The 23,522-nt window shown below is 28.1% G+C and overlaps 1 protein-coding gene and 1 long non-coding RNA gene across 9 annotated transcripts in view; both read left to right on the top strand.

The window, feature by feature from the left end:
- Positions 1-2,041: 2,041 nt before the first annotated feature.
- Positions 2,042-23,522, top strand: part of LOC122514024 (alpha-1,6-mannosyl-glycoprotein 2-beta-N-acetylglucosaminyltransferase) — a 43,388-nt gene continuing 21,907 nt past the window's right edge. For 4 of the 8 annotated variants that reach the window (XM_043631106.1, XM_043630869.1, XM_043631029.1 and 1 more), the window contains exon 1: positions 18,193-18,330. Coding sequence is in view for 3 of the 8 variants with exons in the window: in XM_043630662.1 (XP_043486597.1) it covers positions 2,265-2,277 (13 nt within the window). In the remaining 5 variants the exon portion in view is untranslated. Of the gene's footprint in view, positions 2,278-18,192; positions 18,331-23,522 lie in introns of those variants that run through there. The other 4 variants (XM_043630662.1, XM_043630810.1, XM_043630952.1 and 1 more) reach the window with 4 other exon arrangements.
- Positions 11,904-12,643, top strand: LOC122514434. Its single transcript, XR_006303055.1, has 2 exons — positions 11,904-12,236; positions 12,382-12,643. It is a non-coding gene; the product is annotated as an uncharacterized LOC122514434 (long non-coding RNA).

Here is a 23,522-nt window from a genome sequence, read left to right as displayed (position 1 = left end):
ATTTTATTTTTTATTATTATTTATTATGAAATAATCATAAAAATTGTCGTAATTTATTGAAATTTATTATCAATCTAAAAATGTTAAACAACAATCAAACACTTCAGTTCTAAAATGATCAAAAAAATGTTCAATATGGAATCAATCTTTTATGCACCTAAACGGTTTATATTTTTCTTCTTAAATTTTTCGATACAATCGTCAATGAAAAAAAAGCTATTATATTTTATTATCCTACTTACTTCTACTATTTTCGAAGAAAGTATTTGTTTCTCTGACGGAATTACTCGCTGACACGAAAGGAAAAATATCGAAGTTGACTTTTGTTAAAAGAAAACTTTTTCGATTTATGTATACACGTGTGTGTGTGTATGTGTATGTATGTGGGATATAATCTAAAAGACTACAATTGATCGATCGCTTTGAGAATGAATAAATAAAAAGATTTTTCTGAAGATTAATGTCTAGAATTTTATACAAATGTTCAGGAACATACGCTTATTTTTATCAATCATTAATTTCAATCAATAATTTCAAGATTACTGAGCAGTAATAAATGATCCTTATGAGTTTTCTAATAATTATTAATTTTGATAGATAGATTATGCTCTTTGTTCTATGAAGTAATATGATAAACCACATTTGCCATTAAACCTAATCTCCATTAAAAGCATTTATTATAATAAATCGTATTAACTAATTCTCTCACATTTATGAAATTACATTAAATAATAAATATTACGTAAAATTATTTATGATAATTTATTAGTATTGTAAATAAATGGATTTATATCTAAAAATATACAAGAAAACTGCAAATATATTTTATATTTTCAAATAATTTAATAATAATATTATTTTTTAATCATTCATCTGAATAAATTAAAATATTTCATTTATTTTTTAATAATAAAATTTTCCAGTAGTTTTGACAATAAACTAGAAGGTATTAAGAAATATTACGTATTGAAAATAATTATTAATTATTATTTCAAGAAATCTATATTCTCCATACGTTTACCTAGATACATACAAATACATACATATATTCCAAGTAAATGGGGGTGGGGTCTAAGTTACACTCCATTGGTTCGCATGAACCAGTCGCTGTTAAATGCGCGACTGCATCCAAGAATAAGAAGTCAATGCGCAGGTTAATATCGACGATGCAATAAGATGAGTTGAATTGATAATTTTCATACTTGAGAGCATATGTACGCTTGCGCATGATTTTGTAACTATATATATATATATGTGTGTTATAAGCATAACTTTGTTTAAGAGATATATAAAAATTTGTTAAATTTAATACATTATTTTCTATCTATCACACATAAGAACTTAATCTTTATAGTATTTAAAATTATTTATGTAAATTAAATTGAAAAATATTTACTGTAATGAAAATTTAATTTATAAAGAAATAGCATAGATTAAAACTGGTAAGTATGGGATTTGAAGATGGAGCATAAGAAAAATAATAATAAGTTACCTAATTAAGTAATTTTATTTTGTAAAGTTTTTTATTACGTTTTCAATACACATTGGATTTTTCCATTCCTTATATATAACCTGCGTGTTATATTAAAATATTTAAATTGCATTTATAAATAATTACAATTATTTTTGCAACTATTTTTAAATACTTTTTAAAAATACATATACCAATAACAAAAATATTACCATCAACATAATTTTGTTAATAAAATCTTAAATCAAAATAGAGCCAAAATTGTTTTACTAAACGCGCAATATCAGCTATAAATAATATACATATTTACTATACCAATATTAAACAAGTTACCGACTGGAGGTAACAATGAAAAATAAACAAAATACCAACACCATTGACCAGATATCAGAATAGATATATCAAATTCAAATGATAAGAAGCTACCCACGCAAAATCAAAACTACAAACCGAGAGTTAGCGACATCCTCGTGAGATAGAATATCTCGGTTGTTCGACGAAGGGTTGGGCGGAGTCATAGAATCAGCGGTGAGGGTTGTAGAAGAGGGTTGAAAAAGAGGAATAGAGAAAGAGAGAGAGTAAAGCTTCGGGCAGTTCCCTCGGCAGCCTGGTGCGCGGCGAGTGGTGCCACGAAAACGAAACGACGTGCGTCGTGTTACTTTCGTCAGCATGCAACGACGTAACGTTCACGACTACCCTTCTAACAATATTCTCAGCCTGGACGACACTTGATCGCCGGCTGAATATTATTAAACAAATAATAAAGCATCAGGAAGAACATTGACGGCGTGATATGGTGGCCCTGCGTAAGTAAACTATACCGATTATAGGATTACCTTAGTTTTAACCATCTATACCCCAATTTTTGCATACACGTTTGAAATAGAATAATAGGAGGACTAGAGAAGAATAAACAGTGACACAGTAAAATAGAAAAAGCGAAGAAAAGAAAAAAGGGAGGGTACAAAAGAAAGAACGACGAGATTTGGGATCGATATTGACCCTTCGAGAGAGCGTGCATCAGCTTTCAGTGTAATCGTTGCGCCGATTTTCAGATTCCACCTTTGAGAGTCATCGTCTAGCCTCCTTACCACCCTCTCCCGTTATTTACCCCCCCCCTCCTCTTACATCGTCCTCCTCTTTTTGCTTCCTATTTCTTCTCTTTCTTTTCCTCCTCCTCGTACACCACCCACTCCTCCACCTTCTTCTCCTTTTCCTCTTACACCTCCTCGTCTTCTCGACTCGTGCTTTCGTCTCTCGGCCGTTCGCCGAATCGATTCTAGCCTGTATACATATACCACATCGCCATGATTTTCGATCGTTCGGGTTTAATACTATAGTTCTAACCAGTTCATGCTGGTATATGTTTATTATTTTAATCAAATAATCATTTTTTAACTAAAGTTATTTTTTATACAATTGATAGTAGGTACTAGTTAATTCGGTAATGGTTTAATTAATAAACACAAATAATACATTTTTAAGATATTAATAAAATATTATTTATAATGACAAAATGTCTAACGAAATAATACAATTATGTTGAATATAGAATTTTTATATGAAATTTGAAAAACCAATCATTTAATTGGTCGTAATACATTTTTTGATAAAATATTGATAAATTATTATTTATACTTAACAAATTATTCATATGTTATTCAAAAAGGTCGTTTTATAACTTAAATTATATATTTTTTGTTAATTAAATGGAAATAATAGTCGATTTGGTACTGGATTAAATATTCAATAATACAATTTTTAAATAATACAACAATATTTATAATTATAATTATTATCAAGTTAAATGATGAAAAATAATATCAAAGAACGAATTACTTATTCAATATTCAAATGAACAGATTTAAATGAAAATTATATTTTTTTAAATTACAAGCAAATAATAGTGCAATAATTTGATACTGATTTAAATAAAACAAATGTTTATAACAATAAATCTAATGAAATTAAATGAAAATAACTAAAAAGATTGAATGCATACACACACACACACAGTATTTATAAATTTCAAACGTAAAACTTCATTTTTGCCGTTCGTTCCACATTTAAGTTCACTTTAACTTGAAAATTGAATATTTAATCCTGATTTAACATTTATTTTTATTTGAATAAAACGAGTTTAGCAGTAACACAAAATCTGCAAACCTTTTACTCATTTACCCACTTATATCGTAACCAGTCCAATGACCAGTCTTACAATTAAACAAAACTCCTATTTATTCCAATTTAATGCAAATATTAATCAACTTAATATCTGACTCAAACAATAAATAAATTAATAAATAAAAAAAAGTATATTTATCACTACAATCCTACTAAAGTAAATTAAAACAAAAACGATAAAATTAAATGTCACATTTAATACTGGTCATTAAAATCCGTATATTGACTGTTAATCTGAAATATCATACGTCATTCATATTAAATTATTTTTAAAGTAATAACTAAAAATGATTATTGGATAAAAAACAAATGAAGCTTTATTTTAAAAAAGATATATTATTCATTAATAAAATATTTTGATTTGCATAACCTTGAACTCTACAAATACACTTATGCATATACGTCTATAAATATTTATAGAAATGCTAGTTCTATTAACGTGCCAGTGTTGTTTGATAAGAGAAGCAAATCCGGTTTTCATTTTATCGATATATTTCTTAAAGCAAGATATTAAGCATCTTCTTCATTCGTCTGATTTAATTCGATAAGGATAATCTAATGAGTAGGTTGGTCTTCGAACTCATTTCCATGAACGCAAATGGGACATGAAAGAAAATAAAAAATAATTGAAGAAAAAAAAATCAAAAGAAACATGAGAAGACACATTTTGTTAGAGAAAAGGTATTCGTGTCAATGTTACCGATTTATTCTTGACAAATATAAATATATTGGATTGGGGATGGAGGAGGAAAAAGTTTCTTCGTACTTTAGTACTAAAAATCAAACGAATAATTCTTCCTATTGCTCAATGGTCTCAAATCATTTTTTACTCGATGTTTAATTCCTCGCTACACAATATATTTCTCATCTTTCAAATGTGTTTAAGTATTGACAGACCCGATTAACACTGTAAAAATTATGTGATTTTAAAATAATGTAAGTGGAATAATACGAAAAAACTTATTTCCTTATCCACTGTGCAATTATACCTTTTCATAAAAATAAATAAAATATTATTTCACTTGTAAATTCAAAGCTTATATATATTACAGGGAACACTTTTGTAAGTACAGCAGTCACTGTACACATGCACGTGCTCGTATTCATTATTTACGAACTCGCGCTTGCGCTTTCTGGATAAAACTCGCTTGAGAATACACGCAGACTGTTCTTTCGCACAATTTATACTCCCCCCTTCCCCCTCACCCTACTACCACCACCGCCACGAACACTCTTTTCTTTCTCTTCTTCTTCTTCTTCTTCTTTATTTGAAAAGCTTTCGCAACAGGGCATATAATCACCTTCCAGTTGGATAACAATCAAATTACTTAAAGCACTTCCTTCTTATCGTAAATCTTTCATTTTACTCGATTGGATCGTCACAGGATGAACAATCATTTTTATTATAAATCGATATATTCTAGTGTGTAGTAGTCCTTGAAGGGGGACAATTAACGTTCCGATTTTATCATATGATTTCATCATGAAACTAACAGGTTTTTTTTTCATACTTCTCGTATTATATTTTAATTGCTTTTTGTTTCTCGTGTAGTCACACACACACACACAGAGATAATAAAATAATAATTATTGATAGATAATAATATTTATAAATTATTGTTTTTAATCAGTCGTTTAAATATTATTTAACATAACATTTATATAATATTTATTTAAATGACCAGACTAAAGAAAATATTTTTTAAATCTTATAATTAATGCAAATGATATAATAAACATCGTGATAATCGATCATGATTGAATATTGTGTAGTTCTGATTTAATAAATAAAAATATATTTATATAAATTTTTTTTTATTTATTATTTTTCTTTCTATTATTATTTGTGTGTGTGTATTTTTTCTTTTAAATTTTATTTGATTTTATTGTCTTATGAGTTAGAGTAAAAGAAATAGAAATTGTTCTGCAATCATGTTGACAATCGTTAATCATAAAGTTTCTCGGTTTACCTCGTTCGATAACATCGATCAGCATTCCAACAATTAAATGAATATGTATTTTAATTTTTTTTTTTCGGTAAATTTTTTATTTGACAATTAGCAAAGAAATTCTTTTAATTGTTATTATTTTACTTATCATAAGTGAAGAAAATAAAGTTATCGTTTAAAGATATCCAGAAATAGAGGCAAAATTAATTTATATCTAAGTACTAATAATGTAAGGTAATTTAAGTAAATTAACAAAATAAAAACTTTACGAAAAACTTCAGAAAAACACTCGATAGATTTAAATTGTCATACACGGAAAATAATCATAAAAAAAAAAGAAAGGGTACCATTAACACATCTAAACTTGCCAGTATCTATTGAGATTAATAAACAGGAGTGTCATACGAATAAGAATATTCAAGAAATTACTACGAGAGTAAGATAATTGGTAACGAAAACAAAAGATGAAAGATGATTCTCGACATGAGTGGTATATGGCGATAGCCATTCTTCTTGAAACGTTCAATTGACGGGTTCGAAGTAAGAAAGAGGGAGAGAGAGAAAAAGTGAGAGTGAAATAGAGAAAGAGAAAGAAAAAGAACACAGAAGTAGAGAAAGAAAAAGAGAGAGAGAGGGTGTGGATGAGAAGGGTCGGGGTCTTGTGGGGGACAGGGGTTCTGAATGAAAAAGAAAGACAGAGTGTGTTGTGTTTGCCACGCGAGTCGAGCTCGCTCATTACCCGCGTGCTACGACTGTTAATGAGCGTTTCAGAGACGCGTCTGTAATAAAGAAGAAAGAAAGAAAAAAAAATTAAAAAGAGAAAACAAGAGAAAGAGAGAAAGGAGCGAGGAAGAAAGAGAGATAGAGTAAAATGAGACAAGGATGAAACGTAAAAGGATAGAATAAGAGGTAAAGAAAAAAAAAATATGAGGAGGGAAAGAAAAAGAGAGGGAGGGAGAGAAAGAGAGAGAGAGAGAGAGAGAAAGAAAGAACTCGAAGCTTTCAAAAACGTTTAAAAGATGCCACTTGAAAGTTCCAAGGGTTCTATCATTTTTTCTCTTTCTCTCTCTCTCTCTTTTATATTCGCGAGAAACACGCAATGAGTCTTTTCAGTTTACAGTTTACGTCATGACTCCTCTTTAGAAAATCTTTCTTCGATCTTACCTTCCACCCTTACCCCCATTCCTTCCTTTATCGTTACACCACCCCCATCCCGACCCTACTCACCTCCTCCTGTATCCTCTCTTTTGGTAAAGCGACTCGCCGAAAAAGAAATAATTTTCTTCGAAATAGAATAAGCTTTTTTCGTTTTTTTTCTATTTTGCAAAAATGCGAAAAACTTTTTTAGATGTTTTTTTTCTTCCTTTTTCCCCCTCACTCTGATTGTAAGATTAACCATTGTGTATTTTATTTTTCGTTTTTTTGCAAGTTTATTTTTTTTATCTTTTAGATAAGGAGATTAATAATTTCAGTTGATTTTTAAAAGTTGTTATAAAGTTAATAAAAATTTTGTAACTAATTGTTAATGATTAACAATATTTACGAAAGACTAATTTCAATAATATTCACAAAATTGTTTTACAAAGATACACCAATAAATTTCTTCGAAATTGTGAAGTCGTCTTGCAAACGTGCGGAAGATTTTCTTACATTTATTTTTTGCTTTGCCTTTATCTCGCGGAAACGATGTTCTTTTAGATTAATCTCGAATTCTGATTGATGAAGTTATTATCATTATTGAAAAAAAAATTGTTAAGATATATGACGGAAAGAACGATAATATTATTAAAAAGTATTTACGAGTAATAATTTCCAATGATTGATAAATTGTTGTGTGATATTATTGTTATTATTATTATTATTATTATTATGAAGATGATGATTATAATTATTATTGAAGAAAAAATTAATAAAAGTAAAGAAATAAATAAATAATTATTAATAATATTTACTAATAATAAATGTTAACAATTTATAACCGACATTATTAATTCTCGAACAATATTTTTTTTTCCCAGAGATCGATCAAAGACTCATAAAAATGTTTTTAAAAGGGCAATAAGGCTTCTGTTCTCGGAGCTTTTTACAAGTTGAGATAGATATAAAATTCTTTCATTTTCTTTTTTGAACGAACAAATGAATGAACGAACAAATGAATGAACGAACAAATGAACGAACGAACAAACGAACTTTGCTTTTACTAGAAAAGATTTAAAACGTTCACTTGTGGATGACAAAAAAGATACGATGAAAGCCGTAAAAGAAGAAAAAAGCAAGGGAATGATTCGTGAGAGAGATAGAGAAAAACAGGGGTTGAAGGAGCAGAGAGAGTAAGAGAGATAGTGCTCGGAAACCTACCGAAGCACATACCAACCCTTCTTAATCATGACGTACGATCCTTATTTGCGGGTTTGCGCCTGCCACATTTGTCGTTCTACCCTTTTTCCGCCTTTCTTGTAAAATTAACAATGACTGACCCTGTCATGAAAAGGCAGTCCCCTATTTAGTTGCCTTTCTACGCCAACAAAAAAAAAGAAAAATGAAAGAAAAGAGAGAAAAATAATACAATATTGTCCACTACAAAAAAACCATTATCTTATCTTTAATTTGATTTTAATTGATTATCTTCTGTTGTGAATTTGTACAAGCAATTTAAACAGATTCCTGTTCAATTTTTCAACATTCCATAAATGTATAATTATACTAATGAAATATAAAGTTATAAATATTGGTAAGGGGAAATTTTTTGCTTTTTAGTTAGGGTTGAGTCTATGATTTAAATTTTATTTTTTAACATTCTAGGGTAAGTATATTAGATTAAAATATTAGTCAATAATATTAATGATCAGTGTAACAGGTTGCTGTTCAAGTTTATAACGTTGCATAACCGTATAATTAAAATAATGAAAGAAAATCTTTTAAATAAATATTGGTACAATAATATTTTATTTTTGAGTTTGGGTTTGGTTAAAGATTTTATTTCTTGTTTATTAAGATTATATTTATTAACATTCCTTGATTAATTTGTAGATAAAAATATTAACAAATTATACTTGTTGATCAGTATTGGACTTTACCTTATTATATTAAGGTATTACTTTATACCTTATTATATTAATTATTGAGTTGGCAACTAAGCGAGTGCGGTTATTTTAATAATAATGTATCGACAAAATCCGCAATCAATTAGTTGTCAACCTGATATCATACAAATTATATAGTAATCAAAAATATTGTTCATGTAAAACATAGAAAGAAAGAAAAAATCAAAAAGCTTTCAAGACAATTATAAACTCATATCTTTCTACTTCTCTACTGAACTAATAACATTGAATTATGATATCTTTTTTAACTATCTAAAATCATTCATTTCACACATTCTAAAACAATCTTTCAGCGATAGAATAATCCAGTAGTTTTCAACCTTTCAATATTTCATTCTCCCTTTCACCAAAGTTTAGAATATTACTATCCACTTGTCAAGATAATTTAACTCAAAAGGACATTATATTTTTTAAAATGTAATCTCAATTAACCTCCTCTAATTAATCTTACCCTTGAATTCCCTCAAGGCGAAGAAATAATATTCTCTACTTGAAGACCCTTTTAAAAACATAATTTAACAGCAATCTTGTGAATACAAAACAAAAACTGAAAGAAAATGTTAAGTATTATGTTACGTATAACGTTGAACAAAACGAACAAGAAGAATAAAAAAGAAAAAATAGAAAAAGAAAGAAAAATAGAGAAGTCGAAGGAAAAAAGGTTTTTAACGATCCGCAAATATCGGTTAACTTACATAGACACGCAGATACAAAAGCTCGGTATTAGGTACGCCATTGTTAAATAAGGAAATCATTCGAAGTAAGAAAAACGTTCAAGTCAATTGCGTTGAGATTCTAGTTTCTCTCGGAGTTCCCCCATTAGGCTAATTCCATGTTTCGTGCTGGTAGCAGGCTTGGTTACCTTTTGTTTCTTCTACCTTCTTCCTTTCTATTTTTATTCGAATTTTTTCCCCTTCTTCTCCAGGTATATAGCCTGATGAGTCACCACCCCCTCCCCTCCACCCTTGGTGAACGAGGGCAGATTGAGGAGGTAAGATGAGGGTTAGGGGAATACGCCACAGGCGAGTTTCTTATCCTCTTAATCGCTAAACCTCTTTTGTTTCCTCGACGAATCCCTGACGTGGTTTGTACATATGTACTTAGGTTATATCTACAAGGGTTTCAAAACACCGCTACGTTTATTCTCACGCAATTTAGTCCGCCCTTTTCTCGTACCTTTTTTTTACCAGTACCCACTATCATAAAGAGAGGACTATGGCCAATTTGGGACTCGGTAGTAGCAATTTGAAAGGGAAAATGTGAGGAATAATCGCGAGGAAACACGACTTCATTATTTTCTATTCAATTTCCTTTTCTAACCTTTCTCTCGCATTTTCTTTTTTTGGAAGTCTTCCATTTTTATTGTAGTGATTAAACCTTTATGAAAGGAAAGTTGTTTTTTGAATATAAAAAGAAAATTTATGTTATGTTAAATCAATAAATATCAAAAATTAAGTTTAGCAATTTCGACAATATTTTTCGTTGGTATATTGTTAAATAAATAGTCAATTTATATGAAAATTGTTTTCAGTATAGGTAATATTTTGTTAATATTTTTTATAGACAATCAATATTCATAATATGGTTAGAGTTGTATTTGAGGTTGATATTTCAGTATTAAAATTATATTATATATGTTACCGGCAAAGTACGAAATGCCGACATTCTACAGAATGCCTAAGCATTGTTGATTATACCTGGCGTTTTTAGGCAATGTAGGAAATAGAAGAATTATTACGTACTTTTCCTAGGAATTGTATATAATACCTAGGCATTCTATTGAATGCCAAATACTATTTAGGCAATGTTGAGAAGAATAAATTATCGGGCAACAGGCACATACACACACACATACACAAAGAGTTTTCATTACGATCAAATTTCGTACATTACTTTCAATGAGTCATATTGAAATGTACACATATTTTAGGGAGTCGATTTAGCAAATATAACAATTATAATAAAATAAAAATTATATACAATGAAATAGGTCATTCAATCAGAATGTTTGACAAATTCTTTTTTTTAGGTATGATATTTCATTTTGAAAATATATATCAAGAAAAGAAAGTAAGAGGGGTGGTTAAAGAAAGTGATTTCGTGTCGAAACAAAATCGAGGATTCTTGTCCTTGTATTCAACTGACTAGAAGGGTGGTTTAAAAGCGTGAGAGATCGAGCACAACACGCTCGTACCAACAAACGAACGAATGAACCAACCAACCAATCAACCAACGAACAAACGCTTGCTTGAAATCCGTGGAGGTTAGTGGTGCCTCAAAAAAACAAGGGTTTTTAGACTAGGGGTATTGAGGGGAATGTGAAATTGCAGGACGGACGAGGGTTGTCGAGGTAGAAGTGCTTTTCTATAGGCGAGCATCGAGTGTTTCGAAGCTCCTCACTATCTCTCTTTCTCTTTCACTCTTTTGCAGCCCTTTTCATAGAGAAGAGGGTAACTCGAAGCCTTAATGTAGGTCAGCTGACTTGGCTACGTGGCTCGAAACAATGCGGATATCCGCAAGCTACCACCCCAAAGGCTAGATATCTCTTCCGTTGATGAGGGAAAGCTAGCCGAGAAATGATAATCCACTTTACCGATACTCTCTTTCTCATTCTTGCTATTTTTTTTGGTCTCTCTTCTTTTGCTCTTTCCTACTGCCTTTCATAGAGGTCTTTTTTAATCGAACTAAGAATCAGCAAAGAACTAAGTCTATCGTCGTCTTGAATGTGCAAGAACACGTAGAAGTAGTTGGAGCTGCTTGTAAACATTAATAAAAATTTATTAATATTTCATATACAAACAATTAGTTAAAGGATTTATTATAGGATTATTTAAAGGATTAGTTATATGATTATTCATATCTGTTTTCATTGTACATTTGATATCATTTATATTTGATTGTAATTTTTATTTGCGTTTTATATACATTCCCTAAAACGTTTAGTTATTTCGTGTAAGATCTAAGATTTTCACGAATTAAATGAATATATACGCTTAAATTCTTTAATGTGCACACTTCCCTAGAAAAATAATTAACCTACTGTCAGCATAGTGGATTTTGCTAACGCCGTTGTGGTAGGGTTTTTGTCGATGTTATCGTTATTTAAAAAAAAGATCTGAAAAAATTTACTAATATTCTTTAAGGATTTCTAGAATATTTTCTAACAATTTTCATTTTGTTTTGTTATTAACACAATTTCAATTTAATATTAATATAATTATTATTCTAACATGGCACTGGTCTTGAAAGGCTTGGGTTATTGATGAAAGGTTAAGTACGCACGGGATCAATTCGACAAGTCATCCCAGCAAGTATACACTTTTTAACAAAAAAGGAAAAAAGATAGATACACTTTTTATAATAAATTAATTAAACTTTGAACCTGTGCAGTCAGATTTGCAAAAGGGAAAAATGTAATTGTCGAAAAACATATTTGAAGTTGATATTGGTTTCATTGGTAGAAGGAAAAATTAGGAGGTGGGAGTCAAATTGACCCTTGATAGACATTAAGGGTTAACAGTAACATATGTAAGTTTGTTCATTAATCATATTTAATATTAACGAAGATAAAATATTTATTTAACATAGAAAATTAATTAAAAGGAAAGATATATATTAATCATAAATATACATCAATCTTTTAATTTGTCCTTTTTTTCTTTTTTGTTTCAAGACGTTTGATAACACGGAACTATTCCTTAACGATGTATACGATCAAAGTCGAGATAAATGGATCGAGAAATGTAAAGAAATAAATATAGTTTCAGTTAAAAAGAAAGAAAGAAAGAAAGAAGGAAAAACGAATGTGAGTAAAAGAAATAACGATGGTAGACATTTATCCTTGTCGGCCTAGACGACTTTATCTGCATGCCTGCACGATCTCGTCGAACTCAAGAGGAAACTAAAAAGAAATAAAGAAAGAGATAGAAAAAGAGAAAGGGTAAAAGAGAGAGAGAGAGAGAAAGAGAGAAAGAAATATAAAAAGAAATAAAAAGAGAGCTATGCGTATAAATATATAACGTACATTTTGTTGTACGTCTATTTTTACATTTCCCGACTTGCGTTTGAAAATACTTTGACTTCTTCAGTAGTAATATTCCAAAGATAATAATAACCTACTGGAAATTTTCTCTTTCTCTCTTTCTCTCACTCTCTCATTTTTTCTCTTACGTTTTATTTGATATTATTATTTTATATTAATTTTATATCATACATTTTATATCATACACACACACACACATTTTATATTATATATTTTTTATTTTATATATGTTTTATTTTATATTACATTATATGTTATTTGAAAAATAAGGCAACTTGTAATGAGACCGGATTCCATTGTAATGGGGCTATTTAGCCCTTTTCATGGAATTCAAATTCAAATTTAAATTCAAATTCTCTCTTTTTCTTTCTTCATTCTCTCTTTATCGAGAACAATTTTCTGATTCTTTTAAATTTTTCTTCCATTTTTATCTCCCCCTATCGCTCTTTCTTTCTTTCTTTCTTTTTCTCTCTTTTACACGCACACATATTCACATACACATGCTTATATCTTCGATAGCTTTGTTTTTCCAAGAGTACCTCCTGAATATTTCACGATGGGCCGTTCAAAGTGACGTTGCGAGAAGCAACGAGTAGATTCCACTTTGAAATATTGATAAGAAGCTATTTTAATCCTTCCGTTTTACGTATGTATACGTGTGTATGTGTATTTTTATGTGTTGCGATAAGAACTATGTTCTAGAGGCGTGAGTAGAGCATTACATTGATGTTTAAAATCACGCTAACTACTATTATTTAAAATATTGTCGAATATTCAATCTAATGTTTCCTTAATTTTATAATTAATTATTTGTCCTTATTAGTAATTAAGATAGTAATCAATACAAATTTTATTTTTTGTTTTACCTAAAATGATTAATGGATGCAATGAGAAAAAAAGTAATAGTGTAAAAAAAAAATATATTTATTTTGTAATTTATTATTTTTCTTATTTATTTAATTTTAAAAGAGTTTTATATATATCCAAGATTTTCTATAATCATATACCTATAAAAAGTAATTTTACATTTATTTATATATTTTTATATTTTTTATTCTATTGTATTATGCATTATTTATATATATTAATATTTAAGCCGTTTATTTTTAAAGTGGTCTAAGTTCATTTTAGTATTTTGTTGTTGTTGACCATAATAACATCTACAATTGAAAGTTAACTATCATAAACAACATTTCGAGAAAAAATAAAAAATGGACTTAGGTTACTATTGAGATAAATGGCTTTTTTATTTATTTATTTTTAAAGAATATACAAATCAAAATCTAAAATTTATGTGATACAATACATATCTAAAAGTTTAACAACCAAAAATATATTTTATAATATTATCGTCGGTGATGTCATTCATATAAATAAGATAATTGTTTAAAAAAAAAAAAAAAATATTATTAATTTAATCTTATAATTAAACATAGGTATTCCTATCGTCGTTTATTCCAAAACGATGATCAACTTATTCTAGTTACTTGTTTATTGTTTACGAAGAAAATTCTGACGATTTAATCGAAGTCAATGCCCTTTTCTATTTCGAGGTATTGCAACGTTTTTTAATTTTCTTCGAGAATTTTTCTCTTTTTTTTATTTTTCCTTTCTTTTCCATTCGTTCTTTCAACTCATTATCAATCCTGAACGTCATGCGATTTTGCTAGATGCATTATTCAACGTCTAACGACACTTACGTCGTACGTTGTGATACGCAGCGCATTTACTCATTGTCAGTAAGTAAATATATACAGGATGTTTTATAAATGAATGTAAATACTTCAATAAGCTATATCAAGGCAATAAAACTAATCAAAAATCGTATATGATCCTATATCCGATATAATTTAATTTTCGAGTTATTGATAATTAAAGATATCGAAGTATCCAACTCTTAGATAAACAAAAGGTACTGTATGCCTTATGTAGCACATCTCAATCTTATCTAAAAATCGCAAATAATGTCTATCGATATGAAGCACAAAAAATTGTATACAACTGATATCTTGTTATCGCGAATAGTGTTAGCAGAACTCAATAGTGCTCAGAAATCGAGTAAATGATTTCATCTACTTATATCAAAATGATCAAAACGTATTAAATGGATGGCCGTGCAAACGGAATTGAACCAAAAGCACGTTGATTATATCAAGAAAACTTCCCGGAAAGTATAATAGAATTCCAGATCGTAGAATATTTTCATCCATTTATAGGAATAGTTGGAGCAAAAAAACGGATAATTTAAACATTTTCGTTAATCATCCATAACTCAAAAGTAAGATATGTCGGGCATATGTTTATATGACAATGTTTATTTTTTTAATGTATTAATGTACCTCTTAAAGTATTGACAGGCATTTATAAAACTTCTGTATATTTTAATTCTAATATAATGTATTCCCATAAGTATTCGTATATTCTTTTCAATGCAATAATATCATAAATTACAACAGTTTACGGAAAGTATTGTAAAAGAAATTAAAGTATAAAAAAAACGGCCTTCGCTCGATTTTCAAAGATTTTCGTGCGACCGCTCTTCCATCTGAGCTTCCTAAGAACAACCTTTGGCCTAAATGTGCTATATCCCTTCTACCTTAAATAGTGTTTATCTGACATTATCCATTACTTTTTTTCCTACTCAATTCTTCCAGTCTATTAAAAAATGAATAACTGTGGAAATAGTAATAATGGATATTCAAAAACAACTATGTAGTTAAACATTACTTAAGGAAAAAAGTTTATATCAAACATTTAGGTCGCAGTTGTATTAGAATCCAGGACCTGTCGCTTTCTGAACGAATGTTCTACCACCTGAGCTACGAAGACCTGTATTCGAAATGCTGCATAATTAGGTTTATAAATAATACAATTTTTTAATATACATTTATATTGCTGACAATGTATATATTTCGGGTAATAGGTATAATAAGCAGATATTTCACAGATTGCTTGATCATTCTATAGAATGCCCAGAGAGTTTCGGTTAATCAATAAAATGTCCTTCCATGAGGTGTATTTAGAACATTGGGAGAGGAAAAGGGAAAAAAATCTGAAACTATTTTAAGTGAAACAAGTCATGAAAATTTGAAAATCTCCCCTGCCCTGTGTGCTAAACATATCAAACTGAAGCAGATTTTATGGATTGACAACAATCCTTTAAACATTTTATACATTGTTCGCCGTAATACATTTCCCGTAACATATTTATTGAATTTTGTATAATTTGCAAAAAAATTATTTTTCTGCTAATATAAATATTTAAACACAATAATATATTTATAATTCAATACTATACATGTTTATCTCATAAGAACCATTTTTGTATTAAATTAAAATTATACCTATAATCATCTCATCTACTTAGTTAAATTTGAAAACTTCGAAATTCTGAAATCAATAAAATAATTTTGTATACTAGTATGGAAACGAAGGACAAGTATTTAATTTAGAACCGGACATACGGAAATGGATTAAATAAATGTTTGTTATAGAAAACTTCCCTCAAAGTAAAATTTCACATTGTAAAATAAAGATTGTGTGCTAAAATTCGTTCATTCATAATATGATTTAAATAATGAGGCTTACACTTTGAACATTTTCGTTAATCATCCATAGCTCATAAATTAATGTATATCGAACGTATGTTCGTATGACATTTTTTTATTTGAATTTGTGCAAAGATATACCCCTGTAATTTCGATGTACATTTCAGAAAGATCCTGTGTAGAAATGTACATATATACTTACTTACATGCTTGTATTTATCTATGACGTAGTACTCTCTTATTTTCTTACCTACATGCATACTTACATACATATTTACGCAGTTATGGTCACCGCGTTCTTCTTCGAAGCGTAGATATAGATAACTCATGAAATATAAGTGGTTAGTCTAATAACACTAAAGAAAATTACTCTTCGTAGGCGATAATCGTGAAACGGTATTGCGTGAGAACGGATCTTTCTGAATCGAGAGAACTTAATGTGTCAGAATACTTAAAGGAAGTTCCGTGTATTCGTGTAGATGAAACCGTTTACCTCACTGGTTAACGTCTCCAGCCGATTAATTCTGACCGTTACACGTGCGCATTGCACCAATAAACTGTAAAAGTTGCATAGACTCAAGGTGGAAGATTTTATGAAGAAGAATGTTCAATACGCCGCATTCCATTCCGTTTTATTTTTTCTTTTATTTCTAATCCATAATTGAAAAGGAACGATAAATACAATTTTTTAGGACAGTTGTAGTTCACTCTTAATTCTTGTAACTCGCGTAATTTATCAATTTTTTTTAATAAGCTTTATTTATTAATGATTATTAATTTTTTTTATTAATAGTTTTTAATAAGAAACTTACATTATTAACTATAAAAGAACAATTAAATATTAACAAAATGACAGGTTTCAAGAAAGTATATAATACGCATATACACATACATTTAATATAAAAATTCTTATTCGTAGATGAAAAAAACAATTAAATAAGATTTTTAACGAAAGTCATTGATCATGGATTATAATTGATAATTATTATCTGAGTATAATAATAAAAAAATATATAATTTTTTTGTTTATTACTATTATCTAGAAAATAACATATTATATAACAAAGAAACGATACATTCTTACAAAAGAAAAAAAAATATACGCACATATACACATAACATATAAATTCAAACTAGACAAATATATCTCTGCTATTGCAATATTTCTAATTTCCAACAAAAAAACACGACAGGATAGATTCTTATCAATATTCATTAATTATTAATTATCATCGATAATTCTTTCAAGATAGCAATTTAAAAAAAACACTAATAAATATAAATTCATTATCATCGTCAATTTCTATTCTGGAATAGAAAAAAATAACTTATACCATATATTAAAAAAAGAACAATAAAAATACTTTTAATAAAAGAACAAAATAAATGTACATATACATACACACACATATAAAAATATGAAAAAGTACATAAGAAACGTAATTACTTGAAAGATATTAATTAAGAAGAGTAGAGAACTCGTAACCCGTTTCTTTTCAGGCGTAAAAACCACTCAAGATAATCGTAAGGACGCGGCAAAGTATAGTAACCAATAGGCTTACCGGTTGACTAGTCACGTGGGATTCGGTCACGTGACAGGCGAACTCGGTGGCGCGAAGATAGGAGTCGCCCTCGGCGCGAAACGAGCGCTCAGTTGTTTCGGAGATCTCGTGCGGGTTACATTGATTATTAACGTATTCGAATTCGCGTCATCAAATACATCGTTTTAATATTAAGCTCCTATTTAACATAATATAATAATTAAAATTCTAAATTGTTTTCTTGTAAAATTTTGTTTCTTTTTTATTTTGATTTTTTTTTATTTAATTTTGTTTATTATGGATTAGTTTTTATTTATAAATATGTTTCTTATTTTATTAATGATGTAAAGTGATAATATTATTTGAATGTTGTGAAAAAAAAGAAAGAAAGGAAGGAAGGAAGTAAGAAAAGAAAAGAGAAGAAAATAGTGAATGCGATTAAAGACGTGTGCCAAATTAGAAACGCTCGCTTATTCATCGGATATACCCAGGTATCTTTTACTTTGTTCATACCATGTTTAAAATCAAAGAGAATGATGACATCTATACGTGTAATAAAATGTTATTGTTGTAACTAACATTTTTACTTATATACATGCATACATTGCATACATTCGTGTAAACGCGATAAATGATCATTGTTAACTAATGTTACATTTTAGCTCATTTAATGGATCATCCGAATATTTATTTCATTTTAAATTTTGTTTAAGATTTGTTTAAAACCAAATTTGCATATTGAACAGAATTAATTTTTTCATGTTTTTTTGATGATTTTTAATTTCTTTTTAAGTAGCATGTAGAAACAATAGATTTCATATATCTAACTGGAAGTAAATGTTTTAAGACGAACAATAATGGTTAATATTGTTACAACTTGAATGGCGAATTAAATCTTGCACTTATTGTTAGGCAAAACAAGTACATGACGAATCTCAATCATTAAATGTATATATTAACCTAAGAGGTTAATTGGGTATAAGCAAGTAATTTTATTTTGTTCACGTTATGTTCAGGAAAAATAATGACACGTAGGATATGTAATGTACAATTATAATTAAATCATGTTAAATTTGGTTCATTTGACGTAATATTAAATTATTTATTTAACTAGAAGTTGCCAGGTAATTTTCTTTTCTCCATACAATGTTTAAAAAAAGAGAAAGAGATAAAAAAAATCATATATGTGTAATAAAATAATGATTCTATTAAATAATTTTTTTTATATGCGTATTTGCAAACGTGAAAGATGAACGTAATAATCTCATGTTTATATTTTGATTAGTCGAATACTTATTTACTTTTCTATACGTTGATCAGTTTGTTTATCTTGTTTAAATTCTATCGTTTAGATCAATGAAAATAGATTGTTGGATTTTATAAACAGAAAGAACGAAAGGGGGAAATTGAAATGGGTGATGAGTAAGATGTTCTTGTTCTTATGAGTAAATTCTAGTTATTCATTCTTTGTAGTACGTAAGTACAAATATTAGTGTCATAAAATGGATTTTGTTTTCATAAATATAGATTCTAGTTGATCCTCCTTTATAATGTGTAAGTAGAAATAATAATTTTTGAAATTATTTCAATAGAATTTTTATTATCATTTATAATAAATGTTAATCTTACTTGTATTAACATCGAAAAAATAGCACAGATATTATTTAAAGGAGTGATATTAAATATAAATTTAAAAAAAATATTATCGTATGAAAGTTATAGTCTATATAATGTTTTTTATCAAATATTATGTATAACCAAGTCCATTTACTGAGCCAAAAGGGTGTAAATAAATAAATATCTATTAATTTTTATTTCACTTAAAACAACTACAAATATTACTTATATATATGTAGGAAATATAATTTGATATTATTTGCAGTAATTTTAATAAATCTTACTCACTTTAATTAAATAATACAGGTGTTACTTATAAAAGAATACAATTTCATACTACTCAGAAAAAATACACATGTTTCTTATAAAAAATACAATTTCATATTACTCAGAAAAAATACAGATTTTACTTATAAGAAATACGATTTTATATTACTTAAAACAACTATAAATATTACTGAAAACATACAAATACTAATTACAGAAGATACAACGTTTGTTTTCCTTACAAAAATACAAATATTACTTTGAATAATTTTAATTATAATTACAATAAACAAACAAATATAAATATTACAATAACATCAAACAAATGACTTATATGTAGAAAAAATAATAATGGAATGTTCACGAGTTTGGTTAGGTGCGGGCGTGTTTACGATAAAAAAATGTCACGGATGAAAGAGACGGTGAGAAAAAGAGAGATAGAGATAGATAGATAAAAAGAAAGAAAGATAATATTGCGTTTCACGCGGTTGGATGCTGCGTCGTGCTTCGCCGGCTAAACTCGTGTAGTGTAAAATGAGCGCACAAGCACACTCGAATAAAAGTGCATTACGTCAGACACTTTTTCAGGAATTTCAATCCTCTCAAATTTCCATCTAGATTTCTCTCTTTCAGTCATTTTAAATAAATCACTCTAATTCTTTGATATTGCTTTACTTTTTCGTTCAAAATTAGATCAATTAACAAAAGACAAATGTCTAATGTATCCAGAATTAGACTAATCTAAGTCAATCAAATTATACGTGCCAGTAATTATAACAGCGTACTAATAAGACATAAAGTTGATAGTATTGATTTTCTGATTTATTGGTCAAAGTCCATGCGTATTTTGTAATTTATTTAATTAAAAAAAAAAGAAAAGAAAATACAGACTTATTGACGGATTAAATGTAATTATAAATAATTATAGGTAAAAATAATTCGAAATTTTTCTGATTTATTCAAGTTGACCATATTAATTTGAAGTAATATTTTAAATTTATTTGATCGGATTTATTTAATTAAATCAGTCAATACTGATCTAATGTAATATAAATAATTGTAGTATGAAATAAATCATGAAAAATCATTCTTTTTTGTTTTGCCTTATTTTTAGACATATTATCACAATTACTGACACATATAATTATTTATGAACTACTTTTAAATACAACATTATGTGTTTAGAAAATTTATAACCCAAGGGTAAAATAAATTTGAGAATAAGAGAAAGAAAGAGAGGGTGCTAATAAATATCATATTGAATTCAAAATCCTAGTTTATCCCTGACCATGCATATAAAATGTTAAATCAACCTGAGATTGGTTCTGCTTTTGAAAGCTCCTCGAATACCTCGAAGAAGCATGCTAGTTAAAGAAAGAGAAATAGATAAGAGTAGAGGGTTCGAGAAAACTAGAATACGAGGGAGAGAGAGAGAGAGAGAAATGAAACGACGAAGCAAGGTCATTTTAAATCGTTCTACCTGTCAGTCAGTGTCGTAATAAATGCAGCTGATGTTCGAGTAACTGTACCGAGCAATAACATTCCTCTCTAAAAGGATGAACCGAAAGTCTCTTTTATTTTCTCTTTTTTTTTTTATATTTTTTTATTTTCTATTTTTTTTCTATTTATTGTTATTGTTATTACTTGTTTTTTTTTTTTGTTCTTTCTTTCCTTCTAAGTCGATTTCCCATATTCGTCTTTCAGTATCACGTTCGTCTTAAAGTCCCTCTTTTATTTTTTATTCGATTTTATATTTCTATCTCTTTTATGTTAATGTGGAAAAGAAAAGGGAAAAAAAAACAAAAAATCAGCTGTCATTAAATCGGTTTTTATTTCTTTTTTATTTTATAAAAATACCTACTCTTTTTAAAATGTTTTTTATGAAAATCTCAGTGTCAGTCGTGTTTTTTCTTTTATTTTTCTTTTTCTTTTTCTCACATTGAGTAAAAAAAAAAAGAAATATTATTATCATTAGATCGTATATTTTTGTTAATAATATTTTAACTTGGATGTTTGTAGGAAAATTTCGGTGTCCGCGTTTTTGTATCTCTTTTTTTTTTCATCGTAGTTCTTTGAAAATGTAAATTTGTTCATCAGATTGAATAATCAAATTTCTTCATGAACATTTTGTATACAGAATCGTAATTTTTCTTTTCTCTAAATAAATTCACGTCTAAAAATAAAATAATTTTTTTTTTATAATAATCATTGTTCTTCAAAGTAAAATCTGTTGAAAAACTGAACTCATAATCAATTGTTTCCATGAAAGAATTTGATTCTATTTTAATGTAAGCTCTCACAAAAGCGCAAACTTGTTTATCAGATAAGATAGAAATTTATTTATATAAACTTTTTCTATTTCATATCGTGATTTTCTCATCTGATATTTATTTTTCATAAAAAACGAACTCACAATCTGTTGTTTCTATAAAATAATTTTGTTCTATTTCAAAATGAACTTCCCTGCGTAGATGCAGACTTGCCTGTCTAACAGATTAGATACAAAATATCGCGGTGTAAACTGTTATTTGACGTTGTAAATTTTTATTTTCATCCGAAATTTTATAACCATACATTTATTTATCATAAAAACGAAACTCATAATCAACTGTATTTATAAAATAAATTTACAATAATTTATCATGGAAAATATACCACTTGTTTACCACATTTGATTAAAATATTTCTACGTGAAAATTTTCCATTAAACGTCAATAATTTATTTTCCACCATAAATATTATTTCACCGTATATATTTTAATTTACGTAAAAATTATCTCACAATCATATGTTTTTATAATATAATTTTCATTTTAAATTATCGTAAAGTTTAAAGAAGGTGAAAATTTGTCTAGAAGATTAGATAATAGTTCCTTAGTGTGAACGTTCTTTCTACATCGAATCGTTTCGTTCCACTTTCAATACTCGTAACGATATCGGACGACTTGAAAGTTAAGTAACGACAGATCACAACGATTACGACGGAAGACGTTTCTATCCTCTTGAGAGAGGAACAAGAAAATAGTACAGTTATCGAACCGTCGAGGTCGATTAGTATACATTTACATACATATATTCATGTACGATATATTTGACAAATCGATATACTCAACGATATTTGATTGATTATTCGATCGATCATTTTTATTTCAAATATGTCATACTCGAAATGAATTATTATTATTATTATTGCTATTGTATTTCTCCTTGCTTCAAAAGTATCCGTACATCATGTTAATAAATCATTATATTTTTTATATTATTTAAATTGAAATTCTAACTCAAAATATAATAATTATTTTCAATATAAAAGAACCTGACGAAACACACAAAATAAACTTAAGAGCATATAAAAATACATAAATAAATATTTACATATTTAAGAATAATCGATACATATAATATCAGAGAAAATAATTGTTTTGTTTTCTTTTTAATAAAACTTCGATCTTGTAAGTAATAGAAAAAAAAATTAAAAAATAACATATGATCATTAAGCGTCGCTCGAATGAACTTGTCTGTCTGTCTCGGAAGAAAGTTGATTTGCTAATTAACCTTGTTCTAGCCTTTTATGTTGTTGCGTGTATATATGTGTGTGTGTGTGTATTTGTGTATACATGTATGTCGGGTCTTGACCTTTAAGCAATTTAACTGAACGATTTGTTTACTCATTTTGATTTCTATGTATATGTAAGACATGTATATGTAAAACATGTATATATGTGTAAACTTGCTTATGGGTGTTTGTCCTACGCACATAAAACTCTTCTGCCAATGAATATTTTATGATATCAACCAT

The sequence above is a fragment of the Polistes fuscatus genome, unplaced genomic scaffold, assembly GCF_010416935.1.
Source record: "Polistes fuscatus isolate 324 unplaced genomic scaffold, CU_Pfus_HIC Scaffold1, whole genome shotgun sequence".
Classification (NCBI taxonomy): Eukaryota; Metazoa; Arthropoda; class Insecta; order Hymenoptera; family Vespidae; genus Polistes; species Polistes fuscatus.
The sequence above is the reverse complement of the archived record's forward strand: the minus strand, read 5'-3'. Positions and strand labels throughout refer to the sequence as shown.